The sequence below is a fragment of the Phyllostomus hastatus genome, unplaced genomic scaffold, assembly GCF_019186645.2.
Source record: "Phyllostomus hastatus isolate PE091 unplaced genomic scaffold, TTU_PhHast_1.1 phas_scaffold_129, whole genome shotgun sequence".
In the NCBI taxonomy this organism is placed as follows: domain Eukaryota; kingdom Metazoa; phylum Chordata; class Mammalia; order Chiroptera; family Phyllostomidae; genus Phyllostomus; species Phyllostomus hastatus.
The window spans coordinates 35082863-35105923 of NW_025334009.1; the positions used below are offsets into that span (position 1 = coordinate 35082863).

Below are 23061 nucleotides of genomic sequence, written 5' to 3' on the forward strand. Positions count from 1 at the left end.
TTCTAGAAATAAAGGGAGAAAGATAGACAGGATTCCAAAGTACAGAATTTTTTTTTTTCATTTAATGCCAGATTTCAAAGCAGAAAGAATATGTCTGTCACTGTTGCACATTCATTCTGTTTAAAACCCATTCAGATTCCTAAAGGAGCTTGCAGGAGTGGGAGGGTCCCCATGGCTGCTTCTCCAGGCTAATAAAGAACTCTTTACTGGGAGTGTGGAGCACGCCCCCTGTGGCCATCACTTCTTTTTGAACACCTGACGGCACACCTGGTCACCGCATGTCAGCTCCTGCAACATCAAAAAGTGGATGAGTGATGAACAAGTGGGGCCTTTCTTTTCCCTGACCCCCCTGCCAGACCCCCCGGCCCTCTTGGTGTCTGTGATTTGGGTGAGGAGGGTAGGAGGAGCTGTAATAAAGAAGACACTTATTCTGGGGAGAGAGCATCTCACAGATCCAATCAGCCGGCATGCCCTGCAGGTAGCAGTAATTTGATTTTGACACTTGACTTGAACTTAACTATAAAAATGAAAAATTCAAAGAAATTACCCTCTTGGGCGGGATTTCTCCTACTTTCGTGATTAAAACAACCTCGCCTAATTTAGAAAAGGCAGCAATGCCAAGGAGAAGAGAAAGATCTAGTGCGGAGAAGTGTTCAGATGACAAGAACCTAGGAAGATGCTACCTGGTGAGCTACGTCCCTCCACTCTGTGGGCTTTCTGGCCTCTGGACATTAGAACATTGGTTGGTGTGGCCCAGACAATGAAAGAGTGTGGCTTTAGAAGGGCCCCCAGGCCTTCCTGTGTAGGCAAGATGCTGTTTTTCACCCAGGCAGAGGGAACCCCTAGGCTCTCTGCATACCCCATGACCCTTTGAGGGAGGGGGAAAAACAGGAGTGTGGGGACTGCCATGAAATCATTGCAGTTGACAATGAATCCATTGTCTTAACCACAAGGACTGTTGGGTATTTTACTACAATTAAAAAGATTCGGCATCTACCAGAGCAGGCAGAGAAAATAGTCAATGGAAAACATGGTGAATGCCTTTCATTTATCATCAGTTGTGACGCTGCCTCCGAAATAAAGATCTCAGGTGAGGCAAGGCTGGCTCTGATGGGCACCATAGGGACCTGAGTACTGACATTGGAGCCAGAGACCTTCCCGATGCCATAGATGAATGAATGAATGAATGAAGAGCCATTCATTGAATGAACCACTCATTTAACAAATGAGTGACTGAATGCAAGAAGGAATGAAAGATTTTTTTCATTATTTGAATGTTTGACCCACAAATTGCCTTGAAAAATTGAAGAATGAAAAATTAAGCTACCTATACAGATATAGTTTAAGGATATCAGCAATGGTACCTACTGCTCTGTTCTAGTAGCAAATAACCTAAAATATTTTGGGATCAAGTGGACACACCTTATGATAAGAGGCCAATGCATGTGGTCTACAGGCCATTCAGAGGCCCAGCTGCCCCCCAAATCATTCCACCTGCACCCAACCCCTCTTTTTCTAGGCTCACATCACTGTGAGGAGGCCTGGTCCCACCTGCTTGGGGGACATCTTAATTCTGTGCCTCACATTCCTCCCCAGCTGGCCTTCAATAGGTCCTCGCATTTCTCCATGGGTCTCGGCTCCCTAACTCAGCATTTTGAACTTTCATTTTAATTGTAGCCATTCACAGAAACAGCCATATAAATTTTTCCCAGAGTCCCCTGAGCCAGATAGGAATGGCTTTCTGACTAAATGACCACACGCAGCTGGCCGGAGCTCAGGGGAGGAGTGCAGAGCCATTTTTCCTGTCAAACTGCCTGGCTGGATGAACAGGCAGTCTGCATGAGCACAACGGAAGGGAGCCGGGCCGACTCCGAGACTTACCAGGTGCAGCTTGTCCCCTTCCACCCACTGCTTCCAGCCACGGTTCTCTTTCTCCCCCTTCTGCACGCACACAAGGACATCGCCTTCCCAGGTGATCAGCGACTGCAAGACAAGTTCCCACACAAATCAGCTGTCTGGCCTGGGTCGAGACTGAACAAACCTGCACCTGCCGCTGCAGTCCTGAAGCTGCTCTGGGGCTCCTGCTGGTCCACCGGGCAGAGCCCTCCGCCCCGGCCAGGGTCCTTCCAGTCCCACTTTCCACATACACCTGCCATTCCAGCCACACCTGCCATTCCAGCCACACCAGCGCGTCACAGCTGGTTCTGTCCTCTGTTAAAGAATTCCACTCTTCCATTTTATCCTATGGCAAAGGTAGCATTCCAAATGAGGGGGGTGGGGAAAGATGATGAATTTGACTGTGTAATGATGTAAAATTTCTAGAAGGGGAAAATACCTCAGAGGCAACAGATGAATAACAAACAGGGAAAAATAACTATACCACATGTTAGACAAAGATCTGATTCCCTTATATAAGGGGCTCCTATAAATCAATAAGAAAAAGATCATTAACCTAATAGGAAATTCAATAAAGGACACCAACCAACAGCTTACAAGGGAAAAAAACACAACCCTAGCAGATGGCTTTTAAACATAAGAAAAGATATTCAACTTCACTCATGTAAGAGAAATGCAAATGAAGGCTGTTTGTTTTTTAGATACAATTCATCTTACAGTCAAAGATGAAACAGTGATAACACACTGCAGAGAAGCAGGCACCCTCCCACACGGCCGGTGAGCATTCAGTCAGCATTAATCTTGTATTACCTTTCAAAATATACCATTACATATACTAGAAATTCTACTTCGGGGAATTTTCCCTACAGGAATCACATTGTGAGCACTGCCCACTATCTACCTCATTTGCAGGGGCCACACCCATGGCTCTAGGGCCAGACCAGCCATCCAGAAGTAGGAGGGTAGGCCCGTCTCTGGTCCTGGGTTTCCTCCGGCAGCAATGCCGACTCAGCATCACAGGGGCGGCAGCAGAGATGTAGAGCCTGTGTTGGCTGACCAGCAGGTCGGAGAAGCCACAAACCTACTAAACCTCAAGAGGCTCAAATCCTTGCACACATATTTACAAATTGCACATCCCCCCACCTCCTTCTCTGTTCCCCCTTTTACCTTTCCTATCATATGCCCGGGACAATATGTACTACCCACAGGTGCAGGGCCACCCACTTTTGTGCCAGAATTAGGCTTGCAGGTGCATCTCCTGAGGTAAGGCATCATTCCTACCCAAGCAGTGGTTTTGTGTGGGTGCGGACCTTCCTTGGGGATGTGCAAACCATATTGCCCTTCTATGAACAATATTATGCTAAGGACTAGATGTTTACCTTTTTTTCTGTATCTTATAAACCTAGTTGGTGATGTACTGAACTGTGTCTTTAACTGTACTGCCCTTGCACATTCAGTTCCATTTTTTGATACAAATCTGTTTTCTACAGATTGTTTAAGTCTAGCTATTTCTCAAATAATATTTGACCTTACTCATATTATATATTTTATATACATTTTTTCCTCCTGTTACTCCTTAACACATTGCTGCAAAAGACTAGAAGCCTCAGAAATTCTGTCAGTGGGTGCCTGGTTAAATAGGGTATGGCTCTCCCCTGCTACACAGCTCTTTGGGCAGCTCTACACTTAGGGAGAAGAGCAGTCTCCACAGTATACAGCTGAAGACTAAAAAGCCCGGAGCAGGGCCATGTGTGCAAAGCAAGGGGGATGTCTACATGGGCATGCATTTGCACAGATTCCTTGAAAGGAGGTAAAATAACCCTTAATAGTGATTGTTCCCGGGGAGCAAACTGAGAGTCTGGGGGCGAGGGTGGGAAGAAAATTTTAGTTTTTACTCTTAAATTCTGCTTAACTATCTGTATGCATTAATATTCTCCAAATTAATTTAACAGTGAAATTCTACATGTTTTCTAAAGCCTCATATCTTAGAATGTCTTGGAGATACTTAATATACAAGTTGTTCTTCTAGATCTTCTGGGAGGGAGGGAGATGTTGGCTGGAATATTCCAGAGTCCCCTTCCAAATAGATGACAAAGGAAAACACATTTGTTGTCACCCATCCTTGGTCTTGGACTCAGTCCCTTATCAAATGGATGAGAAAGGACTTGTGTCTTCTATTTGGGCAAGGATTGTGTCTCCTAATCCCCTCTGCCCACAGTGCCTTACACATCAGGGACACCTAATACATGTTTATTGAATTAGTGTGTATCTCCCCTAACAGACGATAAGCTCCATGAAAGAAGAGGCCATGTCCACTGTTCATTTCTGCAACCCCAGCCTCGTCACAGCCACCAGTGCATAGGAGGGGCTGGATAAGCCCTGTTGAATGCATCTGTGTTTGATTTTGTTAAATTGGATCTTGAAGTAAACCCACATAGGGAAATAAAGCAGTGTGTGTATTCTTCTTTGATGATAGTTCTTGACAATGACTCAGCCAGCCCATCTCCTTGCCTTAGTTTCTATGGTAGCACTGGAGTGCATATGTGTCCATCAAATTGGACACTGGATGGTAATCGTCCATATACTTGTCTTCTTTCATGAAGCTAGGAGATGTCTGAGGGCTGAAAAGGGGGTCTGATTCCTCACTTCATCAAAAGCTCCTGACCTGGGGCTTTGCAAATTTGTAATAAAAACAAAGGAGAAAAATGTTTGGTGTGTGAGGACTTGTGCTAATATTTTCTTTTAATAACTCATATTGGGAGGCAAAACTAAAAGTTATTCTGACCCTCAAGTACATTGATTACCAATGAATCATGGTAACACCTAATATTATGGCCTCAATTTTACATAAAACAGACAATAGTTGGTGTCCTTTATCCCTATATCAGAGGATGCTTTTAAAAGAGGCTCAGTTGTGCCCTGGCTGGTGTGGCTCAGTGGACTGTGAACCAAAGGGTCACGGGTTCAATTCCCAGTCAGGGCACGTGCCTGGGTTGCTGGCCAGGTCCCCAGTAGGGGCCACAAGAGAGGCAACCACACATTTCTGTTTCTCTCCCTTTCTTTCTCCCTCCCATCTCCTCTGTCTAAAACAAATAAAATCTTAAAAAAAATAAAATAAAAGAGGTTTGGTTGGTTTAAAAGATCTTGAGGCTGAGGAAGTGGAAATAAGTGAGGAAAACCTTTGCTTCTGAGTGGGGGGTGGGAGAGGGACAGCATTCCATGAGGATGAAGAGGATGTGCCTGCAGTGAGTTAAAGAAGGAAGCTGGGCCCACACTGTGATTTCACTTTCACAATGTCCACAGTTAACATCATTCAAAACAGTCTGTGGTGGTAAATTAGATGCAGGTACTGTACCTACGTTAAATTTGTAAAAGTCGATAAATATACTATGGTTATGTAAGAGAATATCCTAATTCTTAGAAAATACACACTGAATTATGTAGCGGTAACACACCAGATTGCTCAGAAAAAAGTAAGTATATAATAGAGGGAGCATGCACAAGAAATAAGCAAATGGAGCAAGATAGTAATAATAGGGAACTCTTGGTGAAGAGTGGAAGGACGGTCTTTGTCATTTCCTGAAACTTTTCTGCAAATTTGAAACTCTCCCAAATAAATGTTTTCTTTTTTAAAGGAAAATAACTCTTTATATTGAGCCTTGAAGAACACTATTAACACATTTAAACCCTCCCCAGTGTACTTGCCCCCATGTAAGAGATTCCTGCAGGGTCCACCCTCCCCTCTGGCAACCCCTGTGGCGGGGACCCTCCTGGAGAAGGCTGCTTCTCTTGGGCTCTTGGGTGACGTTATGGTTCTATTGGTCCTAGTTGCTATTGTCTTTATCTGCTTTTCTCTGCACCAATTACTTATTTTTAAAATTGAGATATAATTTACATATGATAAAATTCACACTCTTAAAGTATGTAATTCAGTCATTTGGAGTATATTCACAAGGTTGTAAAACCATCACAACTATCTAAATCCAGAACATTTTTGCTGCCCCCAGAAGAAACCCCCACACCCATTAGTGGTCACTCCCCTCTGTCTGCCCCTGGCAACCGCCTTCTCGCTGTATGGATCTGCTTATTCTGGACATTTCACAGAAGTCATACAACGTGTGGTCTTTTGTGTCTGACTCCTCCCACTTGGCATAATGTTTTCCAAGTCCATTCATGCCGTAGAATGAATCAGTACTTCATTCCTTTTTTTTTTTTTTTTGCCTGCATGATATTCTATTGAATGAATATACTTCTTTTAAGTTCAATGTTATTTTGGGCGGGTAGTATATTTTTGAAAGGGATTTTAAATCCTCTCAGAAAGAAGTCATGGTAGGCAGTGAGAAATATGCATGACCCACAGGAAGGAAGAAGGGGGTCCCCAGGCCCCTCAGACAGGAGTTAACCCCATGATCAGTGTGGTTGTGTTGCTTTTGCTCTGGGATGGCAAAGAACTGGGCAGGGCCCTACTGAACCTCTGCTGCACCCACGCCCCCACGCCTCTCCTGCAGGCTGCTGAATGGGAGATGTTCAGAGGGGCTCCTGAGGGTGACCAAGGAATTGAGAAGTGGAACCCTGGAGAATAGGAGCATGGGGAATACTACACAAACACACACATGCACATGCACACACACATGAGCACACAGACACACAGTTTGTGTCTGCACTCCAGCATGCCACCCACTCCCTGTTGCCTCTTTCTCACTTAAGGGTTCGAGTCAAGTTACAGGAAGTAGGTAGTCCTGAGGGCAACTGCTCTGTGCTGATTTTCTTGGGAACAGTCCTTTGCTAGAGACTGAACAGACTCAGTCCTGGGTACCTTTCAGCCCCTACCAGAGTGAGAGTGAGTGGGTAAATAAGTGAGAGAGAGAGAGAGAGCATGCCCCTATATTTTGTTGTGGGCAAGCAGAAACATGAGGTGGGAATGGGGGTTCTCTCTGTAGGGCTAAGAAATGATCCTGGGGCAGATGGGGTCTGAGGAAACCGAGTGAAAAGCAGAGAGGCAGAAAAAAGTGGGTGTTAACAGTGTTAAGAGATAGAATCCTTTAAGAGTCAGAAACGGCCAAAAGAACATGATTTATTTTAGGAAGGGCAAGTTCTCTGCCATCCAAGGTGATAAAAGAACAAGCCAAAGAGAACAGGCCAGTTTTTCAACCTAAGACGGAAAGACCAGGGATAATAAATCATTGTGAACTGATTAGGTTAGGACAGAAGAGTGATGCAAAAATTCTGAGCAAATTTTCCTATGAATTCCAGTGTCTGATGAATTGGCTTTCTAGCCACACAGTTCAGAAAAGCCCTGCTGATCCATCAACCTCTCAGGGAGGGACCCACAAGGGGCCACTGCAGGGCTTGGAAGCTTAAGCTGTCGTGCCAAGTCTGCTCTGATGGAAGCATTTCCAAACTGCTTTTCATTTCCTACTCTTATTTAGCAAGGAGCACTAAATAGAATTCAACCTTGACACGATGGCTGAGACTACCAATGCCACAGGACAACCTGAGAAGTAAAATGTGTCCTGCTCTCTTGGTTTTGGAAGTCAGTAACAAAGAATGACTAAAATTTTTTCTTTCAAACCCAGGAGAGGTGCCAGAGCTCCTGTCCCTTGTTTCGGGGGAAGAGTTGAGACCTCAGACTTTGAAAGGGCTCCTGGAAGCATGAGAGGAGAGGGACTTTGGGGAGACTGGGGCTCATGGTGAACTAGGAAGCCCAGTGGGGAGGGTCCTGCTTCCTGTGGCATTCCAAGGGGCTGGCCTCTGCTGGGGGTGAGAGCACAGGTACCGGGGGACAGGATCCCCGGCCCCACCATCCCCAGCTTGGGAGCAAGGGCAGAGGTCCCGGTGGCTGCATTGGCACAGATGGGGTGGGTACTATGAATATTTAAGCTACCCACCCTTGTGTAAACTGCACAGGTACTGACAGTGAGTGCTCAGTGGTGACCATACAAAATGACAAACCAGAAACCCTTTCCTAGACCAAGTAAACCTGTGGGTTCTCACATGATGCTAAGATTGGGGTGGGAGAATCCTTAAATTTGACTGAGATAGACTTCTCCTCATTCCTATTTGTGGAGACTGACCAGGTGTAATTGAATTTGGAAAACCAAAGATAGGTGTGCTGAGTGTGAGTGTAGACAGTGCGACAGTTGGCTGCTAGGCTATGATACCACAGGGTGACCCTGGAGGAGAGGGGACCTGACCTACTGTCACCCCTGCCTTCCCACCATCGCCTCACTTCCTGCACCGCTTCCACTCTCTGCCTTATTGACAAACTGCTCCCCTGGGTGAGGGCCTGCTGCTTTTGAACTCCCGGTTCCTGGGCTGTGAGCTCACTCCCCACATGTGCACTTAGGGCTGTCTGCTCGCTTTCAGAACCCTACCTACACCCAAACCGTTCAAGCGGCTGGCAGCCTGGCCTTCTGATGCGGGGGGACTTCCTCCATTCTGTCTGTGAGCTAAGGTGATGCTGACGCAGAAGCCACAGACTTGCCTGAGATTTCTCTAAGTTACTACGGCTGGAGAAACCCTGACTTCATTTATAAAGTGTACTGAATTTTTGGTTTGCTTTGTGTTGCATTTAAAAACAGCAGTGGGGATCATCTACAATAGAGATATTTCATATAAAAACTATGAAGTCTCAACATCTCTTGAAAAGAAAAAGTATATACCAACACGAGGCCTCAGTTCTTCGTGGAAATGTGTGGCTGGTGCTGAGCAGGGCTGCCCCTCTGTTGAAGCTACACTATTCAGCCCACACAGTTGAGTCCTCTGTATGATACTCCACCTTGCTCTTTTCTCTTTGCCTGCCAGCCCATGTCAGACCCTGGGGAGGCCAGTATCCTCTAATCTCTCCTTTGCTTGTAAGCTCAGTGCAGATGCCAGATGGCCTCTTCCTACATAAAATAACGAAGCATATTGCCAGCATTATTAACTCCATTCTGGTGCCCCTTCCCAGGTTGTTTCTGCTGTTTTTTCTTTGTGAAGCCAAAGACCCAGCCCCTACAGAGTGTACGAGTGAAAAACGCCCACCAAAGTTAGTACCTTAACATGCCGGTTGTCCAGGCCCTTGGTATGCTCGTCAAACTCCACTCCAACGGTGAAATCCAAGTCATAGTTGCGGAAAGTGCTGTTGGTTTTTGTCTTGAAGTTATCGCCATCCTGATTAATGATCTTCGTCTGATTCAGGCGCACTGCGATCTTGCGGGTGGCAAAATCGATATCTGTTGGCAAAGGGAGTTGTGGAGGTTCTGATGTGCTCAGCCAGACTCATTCATTTCCTTCACAAAGCCAACCAATCAAGACCAGAGACACAGATCGGGGCAGGCCACATTTCTTTGCTTAGGTGGGAAACACGAGTTGTTCTACACACGGCCAGTATGGGCATCTCAGTCAACTGTTGGGGACCCCAGGGTTTCTTGTGCTTTCTCAGGAGCCCTGGTGGCAGGGGCAGGTAGCAGGCAGGGCTCACACCTGAGCTGCAACTCTACAATCTGTGTTCATGGACACACGTGCATACACACACACACACACACACACCCTCCACTACAACATCTCCATTCTGTTTATTTAACATATTGGGTTTCTTTTTAAGAGTTTGCTGCACGTAAGACTTCATGTTTTAAAAAGAAAAAGGATTGTTGAAAAATAACTGGTTTAGATCACTGGTAAAGATGGATTTTGTTAATGTCCACAGTGGGGAAGAGTACATGCGAACTTCCATTTTTAAAGCAGAGTAGGGGCTAACTTAGCTAGGCTGTCCTCCCCCCTCATCAGCCCCCAGTGCAGCGTTAAGCATACTCCAGACACTTAACAAAGACTTGCTTAGAGATTTGTTTTGTTTTTCAGGAAAGGATGAGTATTTGTTCATATTTTTATTATGAAAAATGCGAAACAAACAAAAGTAGAAGTACTAGGAGAGTACTGGGAACTCTGTATTCATCACTTGGATTCAACAATTATTAAGATTTTCTGCATTTAGTCTATCTGCAGCTTTCCTTTGTCTTGATACTTAAAGGGAATCTTATTTATCCCTTAGAGACAATTAGTAAGTAAAAGGAAGCATGCCCTTTAATGGAGTGTTTCATTTCCTAAGCTTTGCATTGTACAGTAAGAAGCCAAGTGCAGAGCTCACCTCCTTGCTAACCTCTGATTATACATAAAACATCACCTGAGCCAAAGAGTCGCTATCCCGTGGAATAAACCTAGAAACAGGATAATTCTGGAACTGCTAAACTCCTATCCTTGCTATGAACATCATTAAGCTTTTGGTCACTAGCCAAATTATATTTGGCCCCCTTTATGCCTGTAAATTCTCCAGATATCTTTGGATACCAAACTAAGTCTTTGTTTTTTTTTAAATCCACCTAGAAAATTTCAAAAACAATAAGATTGATACTATTACACCCCGAGGTAACCTCAAGGGTAAGGACAGGTAGGATGCATTGAGTGCTGTTTCTCCGAGACTTCCAGCCCCTTCTCTGTGATAGGTAGGTGAATAAACCTCACACTCTGTGTTCTCTAATGGGGGATAAATACTGTTGTGTCATGAGAGAGACCAGCAGAACCAACAGTTCAGGACTTGGGCCATTTTGTAGAATTAACGTTTCCTCTGGCTGTACCCAACCCCCTACCCCTTCTGCTGCCCTTCCATGGTAGCCAAGCACCACTTGCCTCATCCTCTCTCCTCATTTCCTTTCTGACCCATTTCCTTCTGTGGTCGCCATCATTCCCCTTCTCCCAAAGAACCAGGGAGAAGCCCAAGCTGGCTGCTTGGACAACAACAGAATCACATCTGCATGGGAAAGGGCCCTGGCTAGTCTTTTGGACCCTAAATTATATAAAATCAGCTTTTATCATAAGAGAATAATTTTAAGTAACATCAGTCATCCCAGGAGGTAAAATGATATCATACCTGTATCCTAGGTCGAAAAGAGAAATCAGGTTCAAGTCAACATGAGTTGAGCCTTGCTCAACTATTGTTTGCTACTCTTTGTTGAGGACCTGCCACATCTAAGAATTCACCGATGAGTCCCCAAACTGTCTGCCCATCAGGATTGCCTGGGAAAATGTGAACATACAGATTTCTGCGCCCTGATCTAAACCCAGAATCTCTGGGTAGTTTTAGATCTCAGATTTCCTCATAAGGAACTGTTTGGAGAAAGACTTCCAAGGTTTAAAAAATCTAAAAGTTACTGTTTAAGCATCCAGGTGATGACATGGGACCTTGAGTGTCTTGTCTGAACATTCCCAGCTAGAACAGCAATCACAAGGGTGTGCTAACTGGAAGGAACCTATGGAACAATCAAGTGGGAAAGAGAAAACTGGTTTTGAGCTTGGGTGACCGAGGTGAGAGCCAGGGAAATCAGAGACTGAACTAGTTCTCTGGGGGAACACAGGAGATGAGTCTTGGGTAAGGTGAATCTGGGGCCCATGCTGTGTGGACCCTGGTCATATTTGGGGCGGTAGTTAAGCTATGTCTTGGAACCACTCTGGAATGGTGTCCCACGGCGGAACCTTCCTTGAGAATCCTCTCTTATTTCGATCTCCCAACAAACCCATGAGACAAATATTGTATTAGCTCCATTTTACCAAAGAGGAAACTGGCTCAGAGAAGCTCTGTCGCTTGTCCTAGGTTATCCAGTGAGGAAGCCATGGAGGCAGAACTTGAGCCCAGGATGGCCTGTCTCCCAGGCCATCACTGGGTTGCACCAGCTCTGGGCTGACCTATCTCGTCAGGTCAGGATCCCAGTTTGGCACTTTCCATTGCTCCCAAGATACCAGTAACTCTGACTCTCCTCATGTTTCCCCTGGAGCCATGAGGACTTGGATCCTGCTGGAAGAGACCTCCCTCATTTGGACAGTCCATGTGTCCCAGCACACTAGTGCACTGTCCCCACCAGACAGCAGTTGTTTGCAGGGCCCAGGGCTCCCTAAGAAGTGGAAGTTGGAGCAGTCACACTCTAACTCCTGTACATTCCCTGGCACTCAATAAGCTTCAGCTCTGTGGCTTATGCAGCTGTACCTGGGCACGTCCAAGCCACATGGCCTGTAGGCTACAGGACATGGGTGAGACAAAACTGGGCCCTTTGTGCTGTGAACACTTCTAGGTACCACAGGTAGCACTCACAGAGCCCAGGTACCCCACTGTGTTGGCCAGGGGGCTCAGGACTGTACAACATCTGGTGGTCAAAAAAAAAAAGCTCATAATCAGCTAAGTTTGGGAAATGAGGAACAAAAACCAAGAGCTTGATTCTGTGCTGAAGAACCTCATGAAGCCTTTAAACTAGGAAAGATGCTGTGTAGCTCCAAAAGCAGGATACAGGATATAGCCTTTCCCCATCTTTTGTGGCCTCAGGATGGCTCTGCGGCAGGACCTGCAACAGGCCAGGGGTTCCACAGGACATAACACAGAGCTGACAGAACCCCTCCTGAGGAATTTATCTCAGTCACTTGGGCCCTCCAATTATGGAAATGTCTGTTTAATTTTTTTCCTTCCAAGGCAACTGCTGGCCTGTTTGGAAGGGAAAAGACTAGACAGGACCAAGTAGTCGAGGATCTCTGACTTAAAAATGAATCTTTCCTTAAAATTGCTGAATGCCACTGAGGAATATCTTCCCTATTCTAGTCAGTAGAAACACAGGCTTGCGACAGGCAAAAGGCTAACATGTCATATCCCGACTAGTGTCTCTCTCCTTCTATATCAGGTACACAGTCTAATGCATCAGGTGATGTCCGCATGTCTAACTACGGTCCTGTTGCTGGACACTTGAGTCCAGATCTAGAAGCACACAGAGCAGTGGTCATGGTGGAGCTTTGTAGCTGCATCAGGTTATTTTGAGGATGAAATTTGACAGTGTTTGTGAAGAGCTCTGCTCACTGGCTGGTGGCTTATGGTAATGGCCCCATACATGGTAGCCATTGACATCATCATCGTCATCATCACTAAGTCCCCTGATCTCACCAGCTGGCTGGCTTGAAGTTCTTTGCACTTTTCCAGGTGCCCCCTGCATGTTTGCTCCCAGAATTCCTGCCCCTGTGCCCCCTGCTCTCCAAATCTCATAAGGCCCAGCCCTAGCCTTGCCTTCTCCAGACTGTTCTGCTCTTTCTTGCCTCCTTCCTCACCTGCTATCCAGACCATATGGTTTACTCCCCCAGAGATACTACCTAGTATTTCCCTCTGACTTTTTCATGGGGTTCATTGCTTTTTCCTCCAAAGTCTCACCTCTAAGTGGACAAGGAAAATGCTGTCTCCTTACTCTGCATCCTCATAGAACAAGGCCTGGAGCTTAGCACAAAGTACGTGCCTAAGAAACACTTATGAATTGGCTAATGGGGGCAAAGGGAGACTTTTTTTGGTGCTTCAACAACTTTACTAATTTCGGTTGACACAAAGGGTAAACTTTGGGGAGAAAACAGTCAAAGGAGGTTACACAGAGCTCTGGTGCTGGCTCTTTATAAATAGTTTAAATCATCTGTTTAGTGTACTGTCCTCTAACATAAGCTATTCTTCTTCTTTTGCAATACAAATACATATATTTAAGAAGCATACAGAAAAATGTTTCTTTCTTAGTTGATTAAATGTAATTTGTAAGAATATCAGAATTTTAATATTAGGATATATCACAAATAATTGGAGAAGTATGATTTTCGAAGAGGTCCCTTGGCTGGCAGTCTCTTAGCAATATCAGTTCCGGGCCCACCTGAGACATGCAAGGGGTTGGACTCTGCTTGATTTTATAAACCTTTCAAGTAATTCTGAGCAAGCTAAAATTTAGAACCACAGGTATAAAAGAGTGAGGGGGAGGGTCAGATCCAGGTATAAACCCTGGCCCTGATTTCCCAGCTATGTAAACTCAATGAAGTCATTCCCTTCCTGAACCTCAGTTTTTTTCACAGTAAAGTGGGGAAAAGAAGGCTCATCTCACAGAGTTATTTAATGTAAGGATTCACTTAAAGTAACAGTAAAATGCTTTACACAGTGCCAAGGAGCTTGTGGGTATGTGATGCACACCGGCGTCCAAGCCTTGGCCTTTCCTGTTTGGGTCAAACACAGTGACGACATCTACTTTCAGTCTGGAGTGAAATACTTGGGTCATATTTATACTTCTGGCGCTCCATGCTCTGAGGGCCCTGGACTCGGAAGAACAGTCAGAATGGCAGCTGATCCACTCTCATCCACATATCCCTGGCCTGTCACATGGGCATTTTATCAGCTCCCTCACTCCATCTTTTGGCCAATGGGCAGAAACAACTTTAGCTCCCTCTCTGGCCCTCTGTGCGGAGGGCTGTGCTGTGCTATATCCTGCTGCTAGAACCGCAGTTAGGAGATGGGAAAAACCAACCAACCACAGGCCATGTACTAACTACATGAACCAAAGAAGAGGGCCCCTCCAGGCAAAACTACTCAGAAAGAATTGGGACTTGCAGAGAAATTTAGAGCTGAAGTGTTCCTCAGAGAACAGGTCTACGTTTACTGCCCACATGTGGATAGCAAGGCCCAGAGATATTAAATGGTGGTTTCAGTTACTCAGCTAGGCTGGAGCTCCCAACAGTTTGTCTGCAAATGCATTCTGTTTGTCATTCACAACTAAGTCTTTGCTAACAGCAAATGTTGCTTGTCCTTGGTTGCTTAGAAAAGAGATCTCAGTTTAAAATGCCTATAGATTAGAGAACTGGTTTGTCCTGGAGATACCATCCCTCGTCAATCCTTCTGGCCAGTGCCGGGGACATCTTATTACAGGCTCCATGCAAATGAGGTCAAATGCTACTTCTCCAGATTGTAAAATGCTGTGGCCTCTCGGCTACCCTTTAGGGTTTACACGGGCTAGTTAATCATGTCACCTCTGCTCCACTTCATGGAAGGGAGCCAAACATTCTGTGGGTGGATGCGTGATGTTTCTAATCGAAAGGAAAGTTCGCCTGCAGCTGTAGAACACTCACGCACACACACACACGCAGGTTACAAAAACACGTTCTCTTTGTACTTTGCAGAGAAAATTATTTTCCCGATATGGTATTTTAACACCAGGGTTATCAAGTATGCTTTATCTGCTTTTCTGGATTAAAGGTAGCTCTGAGCCTGATTTATAGCCAGGTGAAATGAATTTCTATCTCTGAGGAAAAGGTCCAAAGGCAAGCTATTTCTGAATAATATATATGGCTTGTAGCTGCTGCAGAAGAAAAAAACAACACCAGAGTGACTTTATTAAAAGCATACTTTTCATAACTGCATTTTGAACAATGCGAGCCATAAAGTTGAAATATGAGTATGCTACTCAACATTAAAGTGTTTTGTACTATGCTCATGAAGAAAGCTAAAGTTGCAGGCTCAAAGGGCTGGCACTCTGTAAATTAAAGAGCAGAGATGCACTCATTCATCATATGAAATCTGAGACCCATTCCAACTCTAGCATGGATATGCTTCAAACCTGGACTCCTTAATTCTCAAATCATCAGCGCTCTTAGGCAATTGTGAGAGACAGGATAAAAGAACAATCTTCTCTCTTTTTCCATGCCACTTCCTCCTCCAGATAACACATTTAGGGAGGAATTAGCTTGGCCACCTGCCTGCCTCCTCCTCTCACTCTTCAAGGACATCTCCAGATAGGTTTCAAACTTTCCCTGGCCAGCAGAGGCAGGCTGGAGATCTTGGGGTGCCTCCTTCCCCACTTGCATTATTTCACCTCCTCACCCGTAGTCCAGGACTCACCACTGAGAAGGGGGTCACAGTGGAGGTGCTGCCAGTATACATAAGGAAAGGACCAAACCTGTCTTCACCCAGACTTCTTCCATCCCCAGCACCTTCCGGTTTGAAGTGCAATCAGGAATCATGTGGCTTTTGCAAAGACTTTGGCAAAGGGTATGACCTCATTGACTTGTAAGCACAATAGGAATCCAAATTTTTTGTGATGCTAACTCTACCTTGGGTCATTAGACATTCTTTCTTCTTTCCTTCTTTCCTCCTTCCTTCCTTCCTTCCTTCCTTCCTTCCTTCCTTCCTTCCTTCCTTCCTTCCTTCCTCTCTCCCTCCCTCCCTGCCTTCCGCCCTCCCTTCCTTCTTTCTTTCTTTCTCTCCCTCCATCCCTTCCTTTCTTTTCACTCACTTGCTCACTCACTCATTCACTCACTCATTTTTACCCAAAGACTCTGAGTGCCTCTCTTGCAATATTTCTAAGGGTCCTACCCATCTACTTTGGGTATCCCCATCTTGACAACCTTTGCTCAGAATGAAGGCCCTCCTACCCTAACCCTGTTCTTGGTGTTCTTGGGTGTTAGAATCAAACAGGCCGGACTCCTCCCTGTGCTCCACCATTTCCCAGCTACAAGTGACCCCAGGCAAGCCCCTCTACTTCTCTGGGCTTCAGATCCTTCCCCTTATAAGATGAAAAGCATTCCTTCCATTTTCATTCCTGACTGCAACTCTGTGCTCTAGATCTTCTATCAGTGTATCAATTTTAATAGTGCACTCGGATGAATGAGCATCTAAACCCAAAACATGCCCAGAGCCTTTGCATTTTCTGTTCCCTGTGCCCAGAAAAATACTTCTCAACATTTAAGCTTTGGCTTTGATGTGAACACCCACCACTCTCCACCCAATCATCCCTTCTTATTTTCTTTAATGCATGTACCACTACCTAAAATCATCTTAAACCATGGATTTTCAACCTTTTTCACTTCATGGCACACATAAACTAATTACTAAAATTCTACAGCACAAAAAGTGTATTTTTTGCCAATCTGACAAAAACTCCCACAGGTATAATTTTTATTGATTTATAAAAAATATAAAAATAGTAATTACTGACCCTTTTTTGCTCCAAAGTGACTATTTAAAAAGTTGGGTGCCTATTCTTGTATGTAAGGATTTCTGATACCAAGAATTAACCAATCATATGTAAACTTATTATGTAATGTGACCAATAAGATGTAATCCCATTATGTGCCTTATATGTTTGTGGTTCAAGACTGGGCATTCACACCAAACAGCTACTGTTGTGCTGGATGTTGTCATTTTTTTGATTCGACAATCTCAGGGAAAAGAGGTCAGTGCCCCTGACTCAATACATGCAATAGTCAGGTATTGCATGTTTTAAAAATTCTTGTAGCACACCAGTGTGCCACGGCATTCTGGTTGAAAATTGCTGTCTTAAACTATTTACTCTTCCTCTCTCCCACTAGTACATGCCTCCACAAGGGCAGGGAACTTGTTGCTGGGTTTCCACCATATTGCCAGTGCTTAGAGGTATTCCTGTCATGGCAGGTGAGAGTGGCCTGACTTCAGCCTCTAAGATTAACGCCTTCCTGGTAGAATTTTCTAGAGACCCACTAGGACTTTGTGGTAGTTGCTGCTCTCTTAAATCTGTACATGTTAATTTAAATAAAAAGATGGTCATAGAACATGATCCTCATCTTCTTTTGTGAAGTAAGAACTGGATTTTTCCTAATATTTATAATTTATGGAATAAAGATTTCCTGAAAGATGTCTAAATTTGACATTAATTGAGCATTGGGATACATACCTCCTGTTATATGTCCCCATCTTCTTGATTAAAGTTGCATGATGGTGTTTCATTTTCTAGGCTCTCTTCTTGTCTTTTCCTCACCTGGCCACCAATTCTAGTCTATTTCCTGCTCTGGATGTCCCCGTCCCCTTCTTGGAACTGCTCTCATCATCTCCCAGGGCCATCAGCCACCTCTTCGGGTGGCTGATAGTCTCTGCTGATCTGTTCACCAGCCGGCTGTCAGAGTGAGTACTCACGGCTTCTCTCCTGCATGAGCTCCTCTCCTTGCAGGATGGTGACCACAGATGATGCAAAGCTCCTTCAAAATTCAGCCCTACCACCTTCTCTGACTTCTCTCACCTCCTTCTCACATGTCAACCTCTGGCAATACAGCGCTTTCTGTTCATCCTGCATATACCAGTCCTTACTGCCCCGACCCTGGCACAGGCCCACAGGGCCACACCAGACTCCATCTTTGAGTGGAGCACTTCTCCCCAACCTGAAGTACTCAGGAAGTCTTTAGTGACCTGCATTGCAGCTCACTCCGCCACTACCCTGCACACACTTCTTGTTACTATCATTCTATTGTTGCTACTACAGTCCTTTCAAGCCCAAGGGACAGAAGCACCCACTGTCCCATCTGGGCCAGATTATATTTTATTAAATAACTGCAATACTACTTCTCATCCTACATGCCATTCTCTCAATGTGATTTGGGCATTCCTCCTATTAAGAGGTGTGGTCTATGTACTATTTCCCTGGATATGGGTGGGCTTCACCCAATAGAACACAACAGAAGTAATGTTATGTGATTTCTGAGCCTGGGTCATAAAAGGTCATTCAGCTCCTGCACTCTCTCCCTTTGGACACAGCCAGCATGCTGTGTGGAAACCCAGGCCACAAGGGGACACCACATGTAGATATCGACAGTCTCAGCTGCTGGCCATCCCCAACTGCTAGCCCCAGCCACTGTCCAGCAACAGCTGAACAAGAGCTCCCAGCAAGAGTCACCTGGGTGCACCTGGTCAGCCCCCATAACTATATGAGGTAACAATAAAATGACGGTCACTGTTTCAAGGCACTACATTCTGGGGGTGATTTGTCACACTGTAACATAAAACAGGAACGCCATTGGTGCAGAGCTGTAATGTGACTGTCTGCACCAGTCTGACATCCCTGAGAACAGAGGCTGGGCCTCATTCTGCCTCCAATGGCACAGTCCCCGGCTTCCACAGGTGGGCACTCGATCTTTGGTAGGGAAGCTGAATGGCTTCCCTGTGTAGTACTGGCCTCACTCCTGGGGAGGGAATGGCTCTCTCCCAGCCTTCTGTCATAGCACTGGGACCTCATTGTGAGAACTCCCCTTGGTGGGCTCCCTTTTAAACTGAAGACCACTCCTCCCGCTCCCTAGTGCCCTGATGCAGCCTGAAGGAGGACCTCAGGACATGACACATTCCTCAGGGTAAGTGAGTTTACCAGCTGCTTCCTTTGCTGTCAATAAAGAATCCAGGGCCTCAAGAAACACTGGTATCTAAGAAGGCAAGAGAGGAGGTACCATTGACCTTTGGTACTCATTCTTTGAACAGTTAATGACTTTGATAATTTGGGGCAAACCCAAAGGTTGTCATGACGTGTCACTCTGCTGAGGCTGGCAGCTGGGTCATGTGTGGAGGCTGGTGTGTGGAATGAGTCACTGGAAGTCTCTCCTTTCTACTGAATCAGGCCCACAGAGAGAGCCAACTCCCTGGTGCTGGGGGTTAAGGTCTAATAAAGTGACCGTTCTTTAGCAGAAAGTGGAGTTATACTTAGTGGGATTTACATATTCTGGGATTTGCTGACATCTCCTCATGTGTTCTCCCCAAACACCAAGGGTCTCATGCTCAAAAGGGCAAGGAAGGCAAGCTTCATTGACTTGCCAGTTCTGGGATAGCAAACCCTGCCTTGCAGGGTGGGTGTGGAGGAAATCGTACAGATCTGCTGGGTTGCTTTCAGCAGGTGAAGTTGACAGGATGGCCCCACCTCACCTGCTTCCTGCTGAGATCCTGGAGACCTATTTTTGTCCCTGCCAGTGCCTGCCCCTTCCCCCACCCATGGCTCCCTGGGCAGGTGAGAGGAACCAGGTGTCCTGTCTCCACAGTGTGGGGGTCATTGAGCACTCAAGCTGGAGCAATTTCCTGGGGCCCTGTGATACTGTGGGCTATCAGCAGCTGGGTAAACTGAGGCATAAAGCACATCCACACTTGGGGTTTAACTAATACAACCACCTACAGTATTAACCTTAATCAGGAGAGTGTCAGCCTACCTCCTCTAAACTACAGTGACTCTGGTACAAAAATGTCCAACAGTTTCCTCATTAGAGTGAAATCAGTGTAGTATGGTGTTAAACTGGAAGTTCTGACTGAAGCTCTAAGAAGCAATAGGTGTCTGATACCAAAGATACTATGCCAGAGCTATCCAAGTAACACATTCATGAGTCGGCAGCCCCTGTCCCACACTGAGTATGTGAACTGGTGTGGAAGAGTCCAGAGGAGGCTGTTTTGGAAAGAGGATTTTTTGGAGAGCGGTAACAGAACAGCTTGTCTCGTACCATAAACCTAGAGAAAGGGGCTTCATCCTACCAAGATAAAAGTAAACTGAGACTATTTTATACCTAAAGTCACTGCGTGCTGCTGAAATGCTGAAGCCCGCAGATAGACCTCTGATCAAGTGCTTCCCATCGTTCCAAGCGACAGCCTCTTCCAGCATCATCTGGAGAAACAGGCAGGGCTGGTGCTATTATCCCTACTTAGCAGATAAGGAAAATGGTTCTGAAAGGTCAAGGTCAGAGAGAAAGCCTCAGCTATGTTGGCTCCCCTGGTCTGGTTTCCTCCTCTGATGATGTTCAGATTTATAGCCAAGCTCAAGACCATTTATTTACCCACAGATAGAATCAAAATTCAATTTCTATTGCTTAAGCGAGGCACTAAAAACAGATGTAACAGAGTTATGATTTTTACCTCCTCCCTCCTCTTCCAAGCATAATATATTGAGGTAAAATCCTCATAGCCAGGAGGGAAAAAAGCTATCCAGTGTTGGAAACATGTTTCAAGTATGTGAAGAAAGTTCCAGTCTCTATAAACTGTCAGACATGTGACAGCCCCCCTTGTTCACCAGCACAGTGGAAATGTTCATGAAGCTAGAAGTTAACTGTACAGAAAAACCCATGATACCCATTCTTGGGTGAGACTTCCCATCACCATATCCAAGCTATTGGGCCTCTGACTGCACCCGTAGCCACTTTGCTCATGTTTTGTGGGGGTGAGTTCCAGCCAGGAACTCCCTACATGGAAGGGGGTGCCAAGTGGGAAAAGTGATCAGGAGGCTGCAGCAGAATGAACTGAGACAGGCACCAAAGCTTCTTGCTCAGTGCCTGGGCCCTGACAGCTGCCCAGCACAGTGAGCTCCCGCTGTGGGCCCAGCTCTTCTGGTTCCCAGAGTTTTCTGCCTGCTGCCCACCCCTCCCACCCCCCCACCCCGGCCACAAGAGATAGCACAAGAAAGTCAACTCAGGACACACACTGATTGAGCCCCTGGCATGGAGTCTAGTTCAGAAGTCAGTACCCTGGATGAGATAAGCAGCACTACGCTGTTGGATCTATATGACCTAAGCCTTTCCTAGCCTTCTGGAGGCTTGATGTTCTGGCCTGAAAGATTTGTTGGCCACTGCTCCCCTTCTACAAGACTAACAAATGAGCAATGCAGGGTTGTTTGTGGAGAATATCAGGTGCAACTGATTACCTAAGAGATGGCAGTCACAAGGCAGGGGAGCATTCTCCTCTCAAGCTTGGCTTCACTCTTGTATGCATGTGTATGAGCATACTCATGTGTGTGCGCATATATGTGACCATGTGTGCGTATCCTCCATTCAGTGTATCTCTTCTGTGTGCCAGGTACTGTGCTAAGGACATTCTAGACATAATCTCATTTGCTACTATTCCCTACTTGCAGACCAGGAATCTGAGCCTCAGAGAATTTGTATCACTTGCCTGATGTCACACAGCTAGTCAGCGAGGAGTGAGGCTTGCTCTCAGGTCTGTGGAACTCCACAGCCACACCATCTAGAAGTCCAGACCACCATCCTTCTGAAGTTGCCTTCCCTGTTCCACCCCCAGCTGCCCGCTTACCCAGGGCCTTCATGTAGCCTTCGAAGTTGTCATTACTCTCCATCTCCCAGGTTCCATTCTGGTCCCTCGTCATGGTGGTGGCCTCTGGTTCCCGTGGGTGTGTGGTGGATGTCCAGGAGCAGGCTGTAGGGACAACATGCTGAAATGAGCCTCTTTTATATTAGGTTTATGACTGTGAAGATAACAGGTTCAAAGGTGATCAGCACAGCCCAAAGGGACAATCTTTTGCCTTGCAAAGTTCAGAAGGACTACAGGCAAACCCCATGTTCAAAGTCCTGGCCTGGCCAAGCATGAGTGTTCTGGTGAACCTCACCATACTCACCACCCTGGGACGGCTCATTTGTGGCTGGCTAGGCTCCCCAAGAGCCCCTAGGCCCCCACACAGAACCTTCCATTCAGCACTGGAGGTAAATAAAGACACAGTACACACCCCCACATGCACCACAGGTCCCAGCTGCTAGGCCCCAACCCTGGAGTCTGTCAGCCATGTAGCTAGTACTTCCAGTCTGACTGAGGAAGCCAAGATGATGGGAACTCACAGCTGTGGGTCTCTGCTCTACTCTGTACTCCTCTGTACTCTGTGCTGGCCAGTTCACGTTTTTTGTCTTGTTTCTCTCACAAGAGCTCTGTTATATTTAGCCATTCCCATTTTACAGATGGGAGCAGATCAAGGAGGTTAAATCACATGCCTAATAACAACTGGTAAGTGGCTAAGCTGGGATTCAAACCCAGGCCTGTTTGGTTCCAAAGCTCTTTCCTTAAGAGTGTGCTAAGTTTCACTTGGAAAAGTTAGAGGTTGACTTGGGAGTGTGACTTTCACTTGCTTCCCTAAGGGCCTCTAAACAGCAGAGTTACTCAAGAAAAGTATGTTCTAGGAGAATGAATCTGCTGAAAGCAAGCAGAACCTGGAGGGAAGCCAGCTGACAGGCAGAGAAGCAGTGGGACTCTGCTTCAAGACCCAGGAGCAAGCTGAGGTTCACCTTGATCCAGGTGGGGAGCCTAACTGACATTTGGATAAGGACTCTTAGTTCAGGGCTGTTCTTCAACCTGGTTGTCCAAGTGGGTCAGAAAATGGGTTGCTTCACTGCTCTGCCACATGGTTCTGAGAGACAGGCCTGATCAGGGGCCCCTACACTCTGAAGAATGGAGGTGTGGGCTGGAGATAGATAAACCACGAGTATCCAAAAGTGTGGCCAAATTTGATGGACACTTAGAGGCTCTAATGTGAAATCTAAGTAAATGGTTCTGTCTGTACGTGGTTTGCAGGGTGTAAGATAGCACTTGACTCTGCAAGTGCAGTTGAGTCAAGAAGACACACAGGAAGAAATGGCCCAGCTTCTGTCAAAAAGCCAATTCAGGAAAAAGGGAAGAAGGGAGTAAAGGACAACTTCCCCACAATTGGAAAATGAGTGAAAGCAGAAGTGGACAGAAAGGGAACCTTGGGTTTCATGCTTTCGGGTCCAGCAGAAGCTTCTATAGGCTGAGCACTCATCCTCCTGGGTTGAAAA

General features: G+C 45.9%; 1 protein-coding gene across 1 annotated transcript; it reads right to left on the minus strand.

Moving 5' to 3' along the window:
* Window positions 1-32: 32 nt before the first annotated feature.
* On the minus strand, window positions 33-21676 carry RBP2 (retinol binding protein 2). The gene is made up of 4 exons (XM_045857162.1): window positions 21554-21676; window positions 8932-9110; window positions 1882-1983; window positions 33-288 (listed from the first exon to the last, which is right to left on the minus strand). Exons 1-4 carry the CDS (start codon window positions 21624-21626, stop codon window positions 238-240), a joined length of 405 nt encoding a protein of 134 aa, XP_045713118.1. The 5' UTR covers window positions 21627-21676; the 3' UTR covers window positions 33-237.
* Window positions 21677-23061: the final 1385 nt, after the last annotated feature.